At 47.5% G+C, this 16522-nt stretch overlaps 4 protein-coding genes across 4 annotated transcripts; 2 read left to right on the top strand and 2 right to left on the bottom strand.

The window, feature by feature from the left end:
* Positions 1 to 1179: 1179 nt before the first annotated feature.
* GGS22DRAFT_184335 (uncharacterized protein) lies at positions 1180 to 2147 on the bottom strand (the record flags this gene model as incomplete). The annotated part of the gene is made up of 3 exons (XM_047964178.1): positions 1180 to 1280; positions 1343 to 2051; positions 2106 to 2147. The coding sequence occupies 3 exons, from the start codon at positions 2145 to 2147 to the stop codon at positions 1180 to 1182; spliced, it is 852 nt and encodes a 283-aa protein (XP_047822590.1).
* A 5159-nt stretch (positions 2148 to 7306) lies between these two features.
* On the top strand, positions 7307 to 8551 carry GGS22DRAFT_62800 (class I glutamine amidotransferase-like protein). The gene is made up of 2 exons (XM_047967596.1): positions 7307 to 8023; positions 8122 to 8551. Exons 1-2 carry the CDS (start codon positions 7547 to 7549, stop codon positions 8410 to 8412), a joined length of 768 nt encoding a protein of 255 aa, XP_047822589.1. The 5' UTR covers positions 7307 to 7546; the 3' UTR covers positions 8413 to 8551.
* An 843-nt stretch (positions 8552 to 9394) lies between these two features.
* Positions 9395 to 11950, bottom strand: GGS22DRAFT_62785 (G protein-coupled glucose receptor regulating Gpa2-domain-containing protein). The gene is made up of 2 exons (XM_047967595.1): positions 11349 to 11950; positions 9395 to 11268 (listed from the first exon to the last, which is right to left on the bottom strand). Exons 1-2 carry the CDS (start codon positions 11570 to 11572, stop codon positions 9549 to 9551), a joined length of 1944 nt encoding a protein of 647 aa, XP_047822588.1. The 5' UTR covers positions 11573 to 11950; the 3' UTR covers positions 9395 to 9548.
* Positions 11951 to 14881: 2931 nt separating this feature from the next.
* Positions 14882 to 15837, top strand: GGS22DRAFT_62764 (uncharacterized protein). Its single transcript, XM_047967594.1, has 2 exons — positions 14882 to 15150; positions 15231 to 15837. The coding sequence occupies exons 1-2, from the start codon at positions 15123 to 15125 to the stop codon at positions 15815 to 15817; spliced, it is 615 nt and encodes a 204-aa protein (XP_047822587.1). The 5' UTR covers positions 14882 to 15122; the 3' UTR covers positions 15818 to 15837.
* The last annotated feature ends 685 nt before the right edge of the window (positions 15838 to 16522 follow it).

Genomic DNA, 16522 nt, shown 5'->3' with positions numbered 1-16522 from the left:
ACCGGATAATGCTATGACTCGACGACGGCGACGCTCCGATAGGTGGACTCGTCGAGACCTTAGACCTAACGTCGCGCACGGCCCTAAGATGACTTGGTCTGAGACAGCCACAGCTTATGTACAAGCAAGCGGTGAGATTCATTATCGTAGATTATAGATTAGAGCATGAATGGCAACGAACGCAGATCACACAGCCCGGGAATCAAAGAAAAAATGTTGGAAATGTGAGCCAATAAAATTCAACACGAGAAGCCATCTAGGTACTCACTCCAAGTCATTACGGAAAGTGTAAGATGTTGTTAAAGAGATGGGTATCTCGGTTTCTCCTGTCTTGAAGGGGTTGCGCGTTTTTTGTGATAGTGGCTTCGTAACTTATGCCGAAGTTGCACAACGTATCTGCGAGTTATGGGAATAATCTGTAGTCTATTACATTATAATGGATTTTCTAATTCTAAAATCCTGTCTTTGAAGAAAGGTTCCCACCTCTATCCAGTCCGTCGTTAACATGCGATGCATGTACCCTATCATTTGAAGACCAAGACCCATAACTGGATGGCGCAATTTGTGGCCATGTTGGGTAGGTCCCCACTCCTCATCCGTTTATAACTCCAGAACACCATGTCTATCGTCTATCTCATCATATTGCGTGGTGGCGCTATCCGCCAGTCGTACTACCCGGTGACGACTACATGACAAAGGTGGTTGCCATCGAATGAAACTGGTTTGCCGATGGAATTGCGCAAGGCAAGAAGGTATTGCATGGATGAATGATGCCACTGCCTGGGAAGTAAATAGCCCCTAAACCAGAAAAATGTGAGTTAATGTTCTTCAATCATAATGCGATATGCACCCAATCAAGGGTGTTTGGAAGTTATGGCAATAGCCGGAACCAGCCAACGCAGCTTGCAATGGTTGTCTGCCGTTCGGCATTCGGTCACTAGGCCGGAAATTATCATCCGGACTGATGGAACTTGCTCAACAGCTTTGTTGGGTCCGTCGTCTTGCGGTTCGAGTCGCGAGTGAGCTCGTGTCTCAGCTAGACCGTGGATGGCTCGGGTATTCCGATGAGATTGATAGCAACCTTCTCATCACATAGGATGAGGCGGAATATCTGGAATAGTAGGTAACCGGCCCGGAATAATCGGTTCTACGGGTTGTAATTTCGAATCGCCTTGGATTTCACAAGGATGCAATTACGACTGCTTTACCTGCATGGGTGACTTGCTGAGCTTCAGATGTCTCGTAACTGAGCAGCAGCCAGTTTGCTTTTATAAGCAATTCTGTGGCGAATTAGTAAGTCTAAACCCGGATAACCGAGGATATCAGGGGCCGATCTACATACCTTGATACTCCAATGTGTACGAGACCGATGGATCTTCATCTCGGCCGAAGAGGACGGGCGCAGGAACGCTTTCATCCTCAACGACTTTGAATCTCAACCCAACGGTCTTTGACGAGTCAGTCCATAAAATGGATGGGTCATCGATGTCCGAGTTCGCTTGCTGTTGCGTCCCTGCTGCTGTGTTTTCCGCTGCACGCTTAAGCCAGTCGCGCCATACACGGACCACGCTGTCTGTGACATTGGCAAGGCTAGTAAAGAGGCCGTTCCTTGGTCCGACCTTAACCAGGTTGGTTACGGTGCACATCTGAGAGAATAGTTCGCTGGAGTCGAGGAAAATTTGGTGTGTGGGCAACCGAGGTGTAGATATTTCTTCGATGGCTTTCGTTTGCCAAGGGCTTCGAGGTTGGGGCTTCTCATCCCCAAGGAATGGCCGGAATCGTGTGTAGAGCTTGTTGAGCTCTCCGAGGTTAGCCTCGTCCCCAGCTTCCGTAAGCCCGTTCGTTCCGAGGTATTCGCAGAACAGCTCAGGCGTAGAGAGCTTTTCGCTTGGGTGGTAGCACTCAAGGATCATCTCATGATCCTGTAACCTCGAAGCCTCTATGAGACGGGAATAATGTACACGGCCAACAAGTCCATGGAAGCGGCGGCAGACAGCAGCAAGGGGCAACAGGTCGCGAGTCGGGAAAGAACTCAGGACATTGATGATGATCTTTTAGATATATGTTAATATTACCTCAGTCAATAAAGTGAAGCTATCTCGTACCTCGTTCGGGAGCGAATCTATCGAGAGTTGTGAGGGCGCCATGGCGTGCAACATGGGTTGTGGCAAAGATAACACAGAAAGGGTCAACAGAAGTATAATGCACGTTGTCGAGGCTTCAACAAGAAAGCCAGACACGACATCGGCACCATCTATAGGCTTTATATAGATTCCGAATTCTTCGCGGACCCCTAACAGGATATTCGAGATATCGTTTAAGTGGATCTGATGTAAGCCGCGCCAGCCGAAGAAGGAATAAGTCGACCAACAACCCTTTTCGCTCGTATGAATAACCCAATTCCAGACTCATGTAATGTCGGTCTACGATCTTAATGTAATCAGATGTTGTTGATCCACCGTCTTTCCGAGTGAAGGCCGATAAAATAACGGGCTCAGGTGTTACGGGACCACGCCAGATCAGCCGATAGCTGGTCCTCGACTCCCTAAACGCGTCCGGTTTGCTCCGAGACAGCGATGACGCGCTCGCGAGCCGAAAAATTTTCAATATCACGAATGGATAGCGTTTTTTTAATGAATTTACTCTGTTAAAATATTGGATTCTGTTTTGCGGGTAGTATGTAGTAATATTGAAGTTACGATGACCTTCAGGATTCAAGGTTGGCTGAATTCAAAGATGACGGCAATTACCTTTCAATGGATTTTTGCCACATGTCTCACAGTCTCACATGTCTATCAAAGATAGGTATCCTTATCACTGTTATCTCGATAGAGACAGTATATACGGTGTTAAATATACTCTTTCTACTGTATTGTCTCACCGCCTCACACTCCCCTGCTAGTAAGGTGAACCAAGTTCGCAGAATGGCGTCAAAACAAGTTGCTTGCATAATACACCTCATGTTTCGATCTAGATGGATGAAACATCATCCCAGTGCAATTTCCAAATACCATGAAAGTCAGAAGCTTAACTTTCCGGTATTCTTGTTCGTTGCAGTTTTTCTCTCCTTTGTGTCTTATGATTATCTAATGCATAGTACCGCACGGCATATATTTTAATGCCATTCTGCCTTTTCTACATACGTATCTTAGTCTACATTATGTACTTATGTCGCCTTATAAGTGGCAGAATTGCCGGCATATAGACGTTGATTGGTCAATACCCCTGTGCCTATCAGATAATAACCCGGTTTTCTCAACAGATTCCATTATATCCCAAAGTGGCGGGACTTTCCGGATACGCCAAGAGGCCTTGATGGCTTCGAGAATCGATTTAGTCCCACGTTTGAAGCCAGTAAGGTACACCTAAGTTTAATTGGACGTAGTCGCTTTCGCCTTTGTACAACCTCATCTACCTGCTTGCGATTATCCAGCAATATCATGGCAGTGACATTCCTACCATGTCCATGGTATGTCTCCGATTATTAATCACCCAGCTTGCGGTTCTGTAAATATGTTCAACATCAATATCAATTTCATGTTATTGGAGTTAAAGACTCAATGCAGGAGTAAACAATAAGCAAGACGATGGCCAATTAGCATCAGCGCACGGCTTGTAACTTTAACTGTGAATATCTCGGACGCAATTAGATAGGTATGCACTCTTTCTTAAAAAGATTCCGAATATTAGATCCGGGGAGCACACCTATTCTCACCTTTCTCGGTGGACTGCCTTCAGTGGGTCGGGGACTACCGCGATTACAATAAGTAAACCCCTGACCTATCTATACTAGAGCAATCAGCTCAAAATCCCATGCCTTATTATTTAATCGATAATCTCCAGAAACTGGTGTAATAATCATTCTAATATCCGAAATAAAATATAATTCATTTTTGTTCACGATTAGGTAACAATTCTTCGTTTTTATCATAATCTAAAGTCCACGGCAAATTAGAAACAACACAAAAAACACACCATCCGTCCCTCTATATTATATGCTCGGATTCGGTATGGTATCTAGACACCCAATTTTTGAATTTGGAGATTTTACAAGGAGATGCTAAGCTTGCGAGTCTTCGATCAGATGGTAACAGCCTACCTACCCCTAACTGAATACACAGCTCTATCAGGTCAGATAGTTTTTCCCTGCAGTGGACAGCTCTTACTGAAAAATGTCGCTTAGTGATATCATAATATATCAAAGAGATGCTATTTCACCACCAAAATCATAATATTTTGTACACGATAGAATAGATTACGATCACGAGAAGACGATGTCGTAAAATTGTGTAGTTAATTATTGACGATGGTATGATTTTCGCCCCTTCTGCATACGGTAGGTAACCACTTTGACATCATGTGCTGGGAGCTAGCTGAGAGAGAAAGAGATAACAAGACCTGATGGCACGCTTCAAGTCCCGGGGGTGGCATGGAAGGCAAGGCATTAGCATTGAGAGGAGTCTCCATTCTACTCACTCAAAATGTTCGGTGAATGAACCATCCTTCCACTCGACCATCTATTCCCTCATAAGGGGCAAAATGCCGATGTAATGAGCTCAAACAAGCAACTCTACTATCACCTCGCAGGGCGCGTCGTCGACCTGTCAGTTTTAGATTGGCTGATTTCTAATATCATAACACCCTTCTACACAGCCCTTGATCAACCGCGAGATGCCCTTCCTTCACCCCAATGCACGACGGGTTAGTGTGGTCCGGCTCTTCCTGGAAAGGTCAGCTTTACAACCAACCCATGGTAAGCACTTACTCCTTCTAAACCTCGTAGTCTGCTCCCGCTCGACTTTAGACGCGGCTACGTCGCTGAAAGTTGCAAAAATATGAAATTCTTCCGAGCATCGAGATTGATCGGGATTTCGATACCTCGGACTATCGATACTTCATTAATAACCCCTCGTCGAATTCTGTAGATACCGTATAGAGCATATGTAGCCATCCAGAACATTGCATTAGCGTATTCCAAGCCCGATTTTCGTGGACTTTTATGAACTATTGACAATTTTGACCAACAAACCCCTTTATCGTGGAATAAAGACAATCAGTGTTGGGATCTACCATGGTAAGCTTTCAGGGAGTTTACATAACGCCGAAAAAAGAACTATACTAGAAAAAAATAGCTTAGGTAATTCTTGAGTTACGTCGCTCCCGAGTGTTAGGTTATGTCGGACTATAGTGTGGTGGTATATCTTCGAGTTGGAGAAGTAGACTTGAAATCCTCCATGCCCTTGACGCCCGGCATGGCGACCCGCGGGAACGTGCATCTAACGTGCATATGCCGGTCTACTTCCTAGACAACCAGCTTGCTGGCATGGGCGGCGATCATACTGCTAGATTTGGAGCAAAAGGATTCCCTTGATTCCTTTTCGATAACGGCCGAATCGATATTGAAACAATCTACCTTGCATTATCTCCCCAGCTCGAGAACAGGTCTGAATAGCTTCCAAAACCAGGTACCGAAAAGGTACCTAGAGACACACCTATCCGACGTGGCACTACCGCGGTGCCACAATAATGGCTGCTTACTGCATATCCTGCTTCGCAATAGGACGTCTGCAACGAGTTAAAGTGTTGCCCCCACACCAATAGCAAACGCCGTGACAGGCAGACCCCGAGGTCCAAGCACGTCTTCCCCAGAATGGGCGTAGCATTGCAGGGGCAACTAGGCCAAATATCAACCACGGTGGAACCTTTCCCTGCGGATACGTACTGGGAAGCGATTCCCATGTTCGCGGAAAGTTGCCCAAGTTCAGACGACCTTGCAAGAAGAATGCCTCGACGTATCTTCCGAGCAGCCGAGGCCAGCAACACGAATCCTTTGACGAATTGGACATTTGCCAACCGTTCTTTCAAGGCCATTGATTGATTTACGGCACGCACACAGCGAAGTATAATTTCGATTTGTCATACTTACACTGTCGAACGAGTTGAATTTGAACCAATGCTTTAAAGTGCGGACCGAAGACGAGGCTGGACGATGATGAGGGGGGGTTGATGTAAGAAATAGACGGTGCAGAAAGTGCAAATTCTTATTTCCGAGATGTTATGAGCTGAGATGCGTGCTGTAAGCCCTGAAAAAAACACGATTAGTTCTCGGAAAAGTGTTGATGAGATGGGCATCGTACGGGTATCCCTTACTTCCAGCCAGATGATTACCAGGTACATGTATGATGATGCTAACCTAAGACGTGAGACCTAGCCACTTATAGTTATTTATTAACGAATCGACGAATCATGTTGCTCTCCAGCCACGTTCTGACCTGAGCCGCAACCTTGAAAAGGTGCGCGTGCTGTTTCATTGAGGCGCATTACGTACCTGGGAAGCTGCCCTACAGCAAGATGAGTACATGCAATACATGCGGTACGTGTTGTACATGCGGTACATGAAGTACATGTGGAACCGGGTGGCACAAGTTGCTCACATCGGCACTCCCCATTGGTGTTACCCACCGATACTTTACCGGTATGTAGGAAGTCGTGACCCCAGCTGGGTAACCCCAAGCAGCTCAAGCCCCCCCAGAACTATGACGAAATAGTTCACCGCTTTAGGTTTCTGCCTATCGATGATATGATAATCTTTAAAGAAGGTACCATGTAAATCGGATTAATTATCCTATTACTGCATATGGTCCAGATCTCTCTCTTCCCCCCCCCTCCTTTTTATCACTTTCATCTTTTTCATTATTTTCCTTCACCCCCCCACACTCCTACACCGCGTTCACACTTCTATCTCCGAACCAAATAGAGACTAGAGCTATTTCTTGGCACGCACAAATATGCAAGTATGCTACTTGGGTGCAACCTAATAGTTGCGAGGAAGCGAGCTTAAAAAATACACAATCGAAAATATCTAGTACCTAGTATGGATATCAAATATACTGTATCTATATTTGACACCTATCACACTTGCGCACCTAACACACGGATAGTACATGACCTAGCACCTACCTACCTAGTAGCACCTACATATCACCTAGCACCTAGCACCTGGCACCTGGCACCTAGCACATGCATTCATATGTACCTAACAACCACGATTCATCATTGGGGGTAATGAATGCCGCTATTGAGGGGCCGAGGAGGGGTCTCTCGCATTTGATTCTATTTTGACTGTCTCCGAATAGGGGAGGGACTCACCTCCTAATCATCTTGATTCATTCTCAACTCATCCCATTCGACTCATTAGGCAATCGGTCACCATTGACACACATATATACTTGGTATATACCTTGGTACAGTATTTACCTAGGACCTAGGCAAATACTATATAAGGTTAAGGCAATTCAAAGTGTTGAGAAGCCGTTCCAAGTTTATATCTTCATTCTCCATACTCCTTCCCGCTCATTGCTCCATTCTCCATCGTCCCTCCTCCACACTTTTATCTTTAGTCCACGTCCACTAGCTTCGAGTGTTTTAGCTTTATCCACTCTTTGTTTCCTCGACACGTTTCGTTTCTTGATTTCCTCTAGAACTTAGTGTTCTTTTTATTCTTTCATCGACCTAATCTCTCATCACCCATCCTAGACCCGTCACCATGGGTTCCGAATATATTCCACCAGTCCGTCTCGCCATCCTCGAGGCTGACACTCCTGTCCCTGGTGTCAAGGCCAAGTTTGGCTCTTATGGCGGAGTCTTCACACACTTATTCGAACGGGCATGCGCATCGCTGAACCCTCCGCAACCGTTCTCGTCCTTGCTAGAACTGTCATACCATGATGTCGTCAATGACCTCAATTCGTACCCAGACCCCAAGACGATCGATGCTATCCTCATCAGTGGATCTAAGCACTCTGCTTATGAGGACGACGAATGGATCGTTCGGTTAGTAGAGTACACCCGACAATGTCTCGAGGGTGGCCGTGTTCGCGTAGTTGGCATCTGTTTCGGCCACCAGATTGTCGGCCGTGCCATGGGAGCCGAAGTCGGCAAGAATGTTCTGGGCTGGGAGTTGAGTGTTACTGAGCATGAGCTCACTAACGAAGGCAAGAAGCTATTCGGGATAGAAAAGCTGGTTTGCCACCCCCTCCATTCCCTCCCCTTTCTTATCCTCTTATCCTCTTCCTTCATGGTATCGCATCGATAGAATACTTACATGCACATCCCGCACAGGCTATTCACCAGATGCACCGTGATATAGTGTTCTCGCTACCACCCGGTGCCGTGCAGCTTGCCCGCACGGATGTTTGTCCTGTGCAAGCAATATACGTGCCGAAACGGGTAATTACGGTACAAGGACACCCCGAATTCACTGGCGACATGGTACGCGAGATCCTTGAGATGCGTCGGTATGGCGGCATCCTCAGCGAAGACGTTTTCGAGGACGGTATGCGCCGTGTTAACAACAAGCATGACGGCGTTGCTGTCGCTCGGGCATTTTTGCGATTTTTGCGTGAGTATTGAAGAAATACACGAAAGTGCGGAGATAGAGAGACAGGGGAGACTGATATCCACCACACGACAACATTATCTCGTAAAACGGCAGGGAGGAATGTCCTGGATACGACCACTGTCGTATAGGGCTGTTTTGTGTTACTCGGTCCCTTTAGCCAGCCGCCGTGATTATTCGGCCATTCGCCGAGCTGCAATGATTCTGTGGACATCAAAGTTTATGATGTAATACCCATCGTTGAAGAATAATCAAGCATGAGAGTACTAAAGGTCAACTCAGCGTTTCAGGATGATTTTGGGCGTCGCGTTTAACTCCTTTCTAGGGTCGCATCGATCCTCAGCTGTTATGGTTACACATCATCAGAACGAGAATGAGTATCAAATGAAGAAATATCACAAAAAAACACAAGCGCCCAGAGAGATAATAAATGGGTGAGACAACATCACGTGTTGAATTGTCGTGCATCCAACTCACATCCAACCCCTTTCAATCATTATCGAATTACAAACATGGTATGACCTCCCATCTCAATACCTTCTCGGATAGGTAGGCCGGTCAGCCTCGTCACAATGCCTAATGTAACGCAATGCTTATATGAACGCCGCCCAATGCCCCCTTTTTAGTATGCTCCCGCTTCCCCCCTCATCTTGTCCCAGAAGTTGGTTTATGGGGAAACGATGATAATAAGCCAATTTGAAGAAGACCGACCCCCCAAATCCCCACCCTTCTTCCTCCAAAACCCGGCCGACATCCATTATGTATCCATCCTTCCTCCCCCCCAATGGAAATAAATCCGGGCACCGCTGGCATGCATATATGCAAAATGAATTCTTTATCATGACCGTTCGTTTGACCGTGCGTTATAAAAAAAAGAAAAAAAGAAGAAAATAACGATGATGAGGATGATGATGATGATAAAAAAAGAAGAAGGGATGTTGATGCATTAGTTTCGTACCCCGTTGTTATGCCGATCGATCGATCCTCGTCGTCCGTGTTTCGTTTTCCCTCGAAACCCCCGATGCCGGTACCTAGTGTCTGATGCTCGTGTGTCGTCTGTCTCATGTAATCTCATGTCATGTCATGTCATGCGTAAATGCTATATATACCGAGCCGATATCCCGCTCTCTCCCTTCCCCTTCCCCCAACCTCACCCCGTCACCGCCCCCCTCCGCACATCCAACTGCTCCACGGACCCGCTATCAAGCACATCCCACCACTCCCGCGGCGGCGACCCAAGCTGCGTCCCATTCCCTGAAGCCCTCCTCGCAACAGCAGCCCCACTACTCAGATTCTCCAGATTCTCCTCCTGCTCCCGCCTACTCCGCGCCGCCCGCGCATCCACAAACCGCTCTTCCCGAGTCCTTCCCGCACCGCCCCTCCTCCCTCCTCCCGCCGGTCTCCGGAGTCTCAGCCGCAAAGCTAGGTTCTCCCAAAACCCGCCCCGTAAGTGCTGCCAGGGCTTCTCCCACGCGCTGAAGAAACAGCAGTCCACCGCGGCTCCGATACACAGACTCGTTACGCTGACGATTTGCAGAGCCGCGCGGCCGGTTCCCCGGGATACGTTTAGGTCTGCGTAGTCGTCGTCGTATTGCAGGACGTGCGAGACGAAGGGCGCGATCCAGGTCACCATGTAGATCGCCGGGTAGACGAAGAGGAGACGCAGGTGGCGTTGTTGTTTTTCTCGCGAGCGACGCATGGCGGCTTCGGTTTCGGTGGGGGAGAGGAAGAGGGGCGTGGATGTGCTGGTGGTGTTTGCGGTGCTTTGCGTTGAGGAGCGTGGACGCGGGGGACCACGGCGGAGGGCGCAGATTATGTTTGACACGGAGTGGATGGAGCTTGTTAGGCTGTGGGTGTGGGAGTGCGAGGGCGGGGGTGTGGGGGAGGGTGTTTCGGGGGATTTGGATCGTTGCCATATGAAGGGCGTACGTGAGGATTGCTGTGACGAGCGTGGGCTGTGGATGGCGGGTTCGGGGGTCTGGATTGGGCTTGCTTCTTCGACTGACGGCGAGGCCGGACTTATTAGGCCTGACTGGCTTCTTTGTCTCGTCTGTTGCTGCTGCTGTTGCTGTTGAGAGTCCGTTGGCCCGTCGTTGGAGAAGTTCACTGTGTTCCATCGAATCGAGTGCCTCATTACCTGGTCAGGTCTCCGCGGAAGAGGGGTGGAGGCTCCTCCCCCTCCAAAATCCAGCGTGCTGATGGTCGAGTCGACAGAGTGTTGGCGATCCTTCTGTTCCCCATCGTTTGCCAGGCTGTCCCGAGCGGAATCTAGGAAACCGTAGTCCGCAATAGGCGGTGTGGGTGGGACGTCCCCACTGTGGTCGTGGCGGTGGTTGTGATGCTTGCGGTTCTGCTCCGGATGATCGCTGTGGGCCGTGCTGGCTCGCCTCTGGTCTCTGGTGAAGCTGCGGAATCGGCAGGCGACGTAGAGGTAGAGGACCGTGTATACGACGATTATGAAGGCCGAGATGACATATCGTGGGATCCAGCTCAGAGCACTGAGATACCAAGTCGGGCGGAGGGGTAGATAGCAATGGGGGCCGTTGTCTGCGAATTGCCCGCCGGTAATCGGTACGACTGCGGCCAGGACGAGAGGGATGATGGCCCAGCAGGTATATGCTATGCGTCTGTATGGATAAAGCCCGGCCGGACCATGTGAACCCTGAGGCCTGAGTATGAATAAGGCCGTATGTACTGCAATTAGGAGAACAGCTATATCCGACGCCTCGATGCTAACGGTTAGGAGAAAGCCAGAAACTTGGCAGAAGGTCGAGTTCGAATCGATGGGCACTCTAGCGAAGAAAGCAAGGGGGCAGATTACAAGCCATAATGCTTTCATCATATCGCTTTGAATTAAGAGCATTATCAAGCTGAGTCGTTGTCAGCTCACTTAGTACTACAACATGGATGGGGATGGACGGGATGTGCCCGCTTAGTCTAAATGACTTACTCGTGGCGGAAGCTTCTCCTCATTCGGACGAACCAGTAAAAGGCACACAAAGCAGCAAGCACACTGATTGAGGCCATGGAGAGGGATATCGACATTATGGCTATAATTTCTGGGTTATCCATATAACTCGGGGTTGAGTCGCGTTTTTCGAAGAGGGCGCCATGGCTATGGGTGGTGATAATTTCGGCGAGGTTGGCGCCCGGCTGCCATGTTATGGGAGCCATCTTTGCTGTTGAGGCCAAAATGGAGGCTCGGGATGCGTTTGAAGGAATAAATGATCTGGCATGCTTCTAGCGAAACTTCATTCGCATCGAAGGACGGATTTCATGGTTGCAATTTGTGTGATCTGGTCGGTTGTAGGAGGGTTAAAGAGGAGGCCTAGGCGAAGAGGTATCCGCTATGACACGCCCCTAACGAAAAATGCCCAACCCAGTGTTAAGCGGCACGAAACGAAACGAAACGATCTGCAAAGTTGTTCTTTCTACGGGAATAGAAAATCCAAAATCCTCCAGGTCCTTCGTCTCTGGGAATATACTCCCTACCAACTAGACAGGTAGGTATGTAGGGAAAAAAAGACAAACAGGAGGAAGGTTCACGTCCACCCCATCAATAAGCCCGGACTGTGGGAAAGCATGTCCTCGGGGATGCAGTTCATGCATAGCACGCTCAGACAAGAGGGTCCGAACTCTTAGAGAATCATGTTGCACGTCGAAAAGAGTATAAGGAGACGTCAATAATTCTCCTGCATCTCGCGATACAGTATCGTATCAATTAACAGAACCAAGCTCGAGTTCAGAAAAAAGCCCCGAATGGTAACGTATGAAAGGTGAGAAACGGTTGAGGTGCAGTAGCTGAGTAGGCGATTAACAAGGGCATATGCCGATCTAAATAGTATAACCCGAGTAGGGTAAGGTTTCGTAGGATAAGGTTAACCGTTAACCAAACAGCCAAAGAAATAAAAGGGAGTATCCCATATTTTAATGTTTGCGGTCTGTGGACTTGTTTTAGTGGCGGTGAAGCGAGGAGCTGCAGAGCTGGCTGGCTGGATGGCTGGCTGTGAACTTCCAGGCTGCCAGGGTCGCCAGGTTTGGCACTTGACTGAGTTGGGAACACTTAAGGAAACAGAGGGAAACGGTGTGAGGGCTATGCAGCCTATGCTCGACCTTGGAAGTGTTCAGGGGTCAGTTATGTTGCTCCCGAGATTCCCTAAGTTCGCTCAGATCACCAAATTATCACCAATAGAACCGACGAAGCAGTGTGAAGTTGGCTGGTATTCGAAAACTTTGACCAAGTGATGAGACCCTGGTGACGCTAGAGGACATGAAAAGCCGTGACGGAGCAGCATCCGATGATTTGATGAATTCTTAGCGCGCGCAACAAAATCTCCATAACCATTCATAAACTTGATAATAAAACCTGCCATAAAATTAATGACATCCATTAAAAATCCATTAAAATCCATAACTCTCCCTAGTCTAATAGACATCCCCACAATATCCCCGTAATGCCTCCCCCTCCACTTTCGTCATAGCCCTAACCACGTAGCAAGTTGGCAGGTTCAATGTTGGCAGGATGAGCCTAAACACTAAAGGCGGCGCATGCAAGCGAGATCTGGTGACCGGCGTCTCGGGACAAATTAACCAAGCCTGCTGACACCCCGCAAAATACAACATCTAGTACTGTATGTATTTTCCTCTTCTTTGATTTTATTTTCATATGATATTTCTGAATTTCCCATTTCTTTTTTTTCAACCCCAGAGAAAATCACTCTGTGGGGATTTCTGTCGTCGTACATATTCGGAGTTGTGCCTCCGTCGATCGGTTACCCATGGAGGTATTCCGATTAAAAGACCCATTATGCCGCTTTCATCGCCCCGTTTAGCGAGCACGCAGCGGCCCGCATGGTTCCATTAGCGCTTCTCCAAGGCAGTTAAAAAGGTCCCTTTTTCCTCGGAGGGTTAAAGGTTGAATCTAAGCGCCGTGTCTAATTCTTAGGCTGCTAAGCTGCTAGGTTAGGTAAATCTCGATGAAATCGAATCAATAATCAGATCGTTGAGATTGACTTCTTAGAGATCATATCTGCATATTTACTCCGGACATGTAAAAGATCGACCGGGGTTGCCGAAGGTGTGTGATACAACACCCTCAAAGCCCCGACAGAATTCACACGGGCATTGTTTTCGGGACCCTAATATAACTTCATTGCAATTCACACCTCCTTAGTTGCCGCACTTCGATATCTCGGTCGCCCAATTGTTCATAATGCGTCTCAACAACAATCTGTTTGAAACATCGGAGCTTGAGCATAAATGGCCCATCCATCAACTTCGTTGAGAAAGATATTATAAGTCATTATTCAAACGCCCTTACATCCTCAGAATCAGCTACACATTTGTGGATTTATAACCATATCGACCACCGGCCAGCACATGCCTCCTGACTTTAATCTGAGATCAATATTAACATCATGATTTTCCTCCAACTCTCAACAATGCACTACCGGTATGTCACCGACAACGATACCTACATAAGTCCCTCATATGTGCAGGTACGTGTTGAAACATTGAATGATGAGGATGGACCTACCGAAATAGGTAGCAAAGCATAATTGAGACGTCGAATTCAATCACATGCATCAGAGCTCATGAAGCCCTTGTTCGAATCTTCATTAGATAATATTAACCTCCACCTACATACCTAGCAGTAGATAGAATCGTTTGACATCTTTGCTACAATACTAGACTTCATCTGCAGAAAAAATATCGTAATTCAGCCTTCAGCAGCGCCACAGACGCCATACAGTGTGAGGACCACTTCACTGGTATACTACCTACAGACAACGACATTGCTGCGATCCCCACCTATTCGTATTGCCACGATATACCACCGTAGTTGAAGCAGACAGGCAGACAGGCTGTGGTCCCCACGTTTTCTAGCAACACGTGGAGAAATACCTCAAAAACCTCCGCTAATTTTTGGTTCGTTGATCGAAATTGAGGCACTTCACTCAAGTCGAGTTTCAGACGGCCCTGTTTCTCGTGGGGGTGATAATTTCATACTCAAGCTCATACGACACTATGAAAATGAATAACCTTGTCGTATGTGATAAATAACTCCTTACTCAACCTATAAATTACCAACGTTTCTTTAAGCAATATTTCCATCATTTTTCCTAGTTAAGACGAGTTGCGATGAGAGTCAACCTAAGACATTTCTCCACATGCCGTGTTATGAGATGACTTTATTCTAAATTAGTTATATGATTACCATCTTGTGACCCGTACGATATGATTGGATTATTTCCAAGTCAGACGCCGCATTCAGTAAGACCATCTCAATCGAAGCACAAGTGTGACCATGGACACAATCGTATTATGTAATCTCAAAAAGTGAGATTATGTCCGAGCTTGAGCCTCACAAGGGAGGGCGATAGCGGGGTTGGGGTTATGCATTGTGGTCCGTGCTTATACTGTAACATCCGAGTCTTCATAAAGTTGTCAGCGAATATCTCCGAACTCGAACCCCTTTCGTGACTCATGAGAGTTAGAAACAAAGATCAATACAACCTGATGTAACAATTCGAATCTAGTCTTTTTTAAAGTATCTCATGTTTAAAATAGAGGCTCATATTATATCTGTTCTACAGTCTTTGACCACGTTTTCTGGCGTTTGAAGTCCCGGAGTCCCGGATATATCTCAAAACTTAGACTCACGATCATCAAGCGAACGAGTATAAATATAGTCATATTAGATAAGTAGATCTAAATATAGAAAATGGCACAAAACGGTGATGTTGTTAATGGTGAGAGGATTTCAATCCGCATAGTAGCACCCCTTATGGCTTCCTCAAGACCTTAGTACTCACTAACGGCCCATAACCAGGCTCGCCGTCCAAGGCCTCAAACCTCACAATCGAGTTCCCACACATCTCACTCGCAGAAGATGAAGGCTTCACCACTGCGCTCACAGAACTCGTGAATGCCGGATACTCCGAGGCCGAAGCTGGCATCTTCAAGCCAGGCTACCTGCGCACCTCAGCAAGCGAGATCGCAAGCTTCATAAAAACCGGCATCCTAGTCGTCGCATCAGCACCGTCTCCCGAGACGACTTCAAAACGTATCCCGTTGGGCTGTATCTCAATCAAGAAACTTGCCGAAAACCGCGCCGAGCTCGGATTATTCGCGGTTGCTATCGAGCAGCGCGGGAGTGGAATCGGAAGGGACCTAATGGATTGGGCGGAGAAATGGTGTCTTGATAACTGTGGCGGTTCTGGGGTTGCTATTGCTCAACTCGATTTACTGGTCCCAACTCATTTCACACATACGTTCAAGGTGCGGTTGGAGTTATGGTACACGAAGCGAGGATATAGCCTCACGGGGAGCCGCGACTTCGCGCTTGACTACCCCAGCCTTGCGCCTCAGCTCGCAGGGCCGACGGAGTATCGTGTGTATGAGAAGACGTTAGTATAAATGAGGAATGGATACCATCTTTTATTTCTACTAGAATTGCTAGGAAGGCGTGCGAGTTCGGCGTGGTGCTAGGCAACCGGAAAAAAAAAGAGGGAAAAAAAGAAATGTAAAAAAGGTTGAATCGGCCGCCGGAGGAATCGAACCACCAAGCCTATGCTTCACCAGGATGCCCAGAGCTATAGCTGTGGGATCGGTTGCAAGCACCGCTATACCAGACCGGCCATCGTGTCTAAATCTATTGCTAGATTCTTGGAAAATCGGAAACTTATTATGGTATATATGTCTTCCTACGTTAGGAGGTTTACCCGACCTCTTCCGGGCATTAGCCGAGCTCATCCGTGCCGGATGGGAGGTTCTATGCGTTACTGTGACGAGTGGGTGAGTAGATGAGTGGATACATAGTGCTAGGAGTACGATAGAGGCACCTGGGTTCATGGCGAGACGAGAAGCTGTAGGCGAGGAGGGAGAGCCAGTCCTTCGTACCCATATTTAGCCACTCCTTTATCACTACCTACCTATCTTCAGTAAGCCGATTGTGATATCCACCAGGAAACTTGGGTCTGCCGTTGTTTTGAGGGACTACGAGATTGTTCGACTACCTATGTTTATACCTCGACTCTAGAACCAGTGCGAGGTATTGTAACTTGTGCCGCTTAACATCCATGGATAACAGATCACGCTGTTCGTACCTACCTATCGTCCATT

This window comes from Annulohypoxylon maeteangense (genome assembly GCF_022496945.1).
Source record: "Annulohypoxylon maeteangense strain CBS 123835 unplaced genomic scaffold GGS22scaffold_2, whole genome shotgun sequence".
Classification (NCBI taxonomy): Eukaryota; Fungi; Ascomycota; class Sordariomycetes; order Xylariales; family Hypoxylaceae; genus Annulohypoxylon; species Annulohypoxylon maeteangense.
This window is presented reverse-complemented; position numbering and strand designations above follow the sequence as displayed.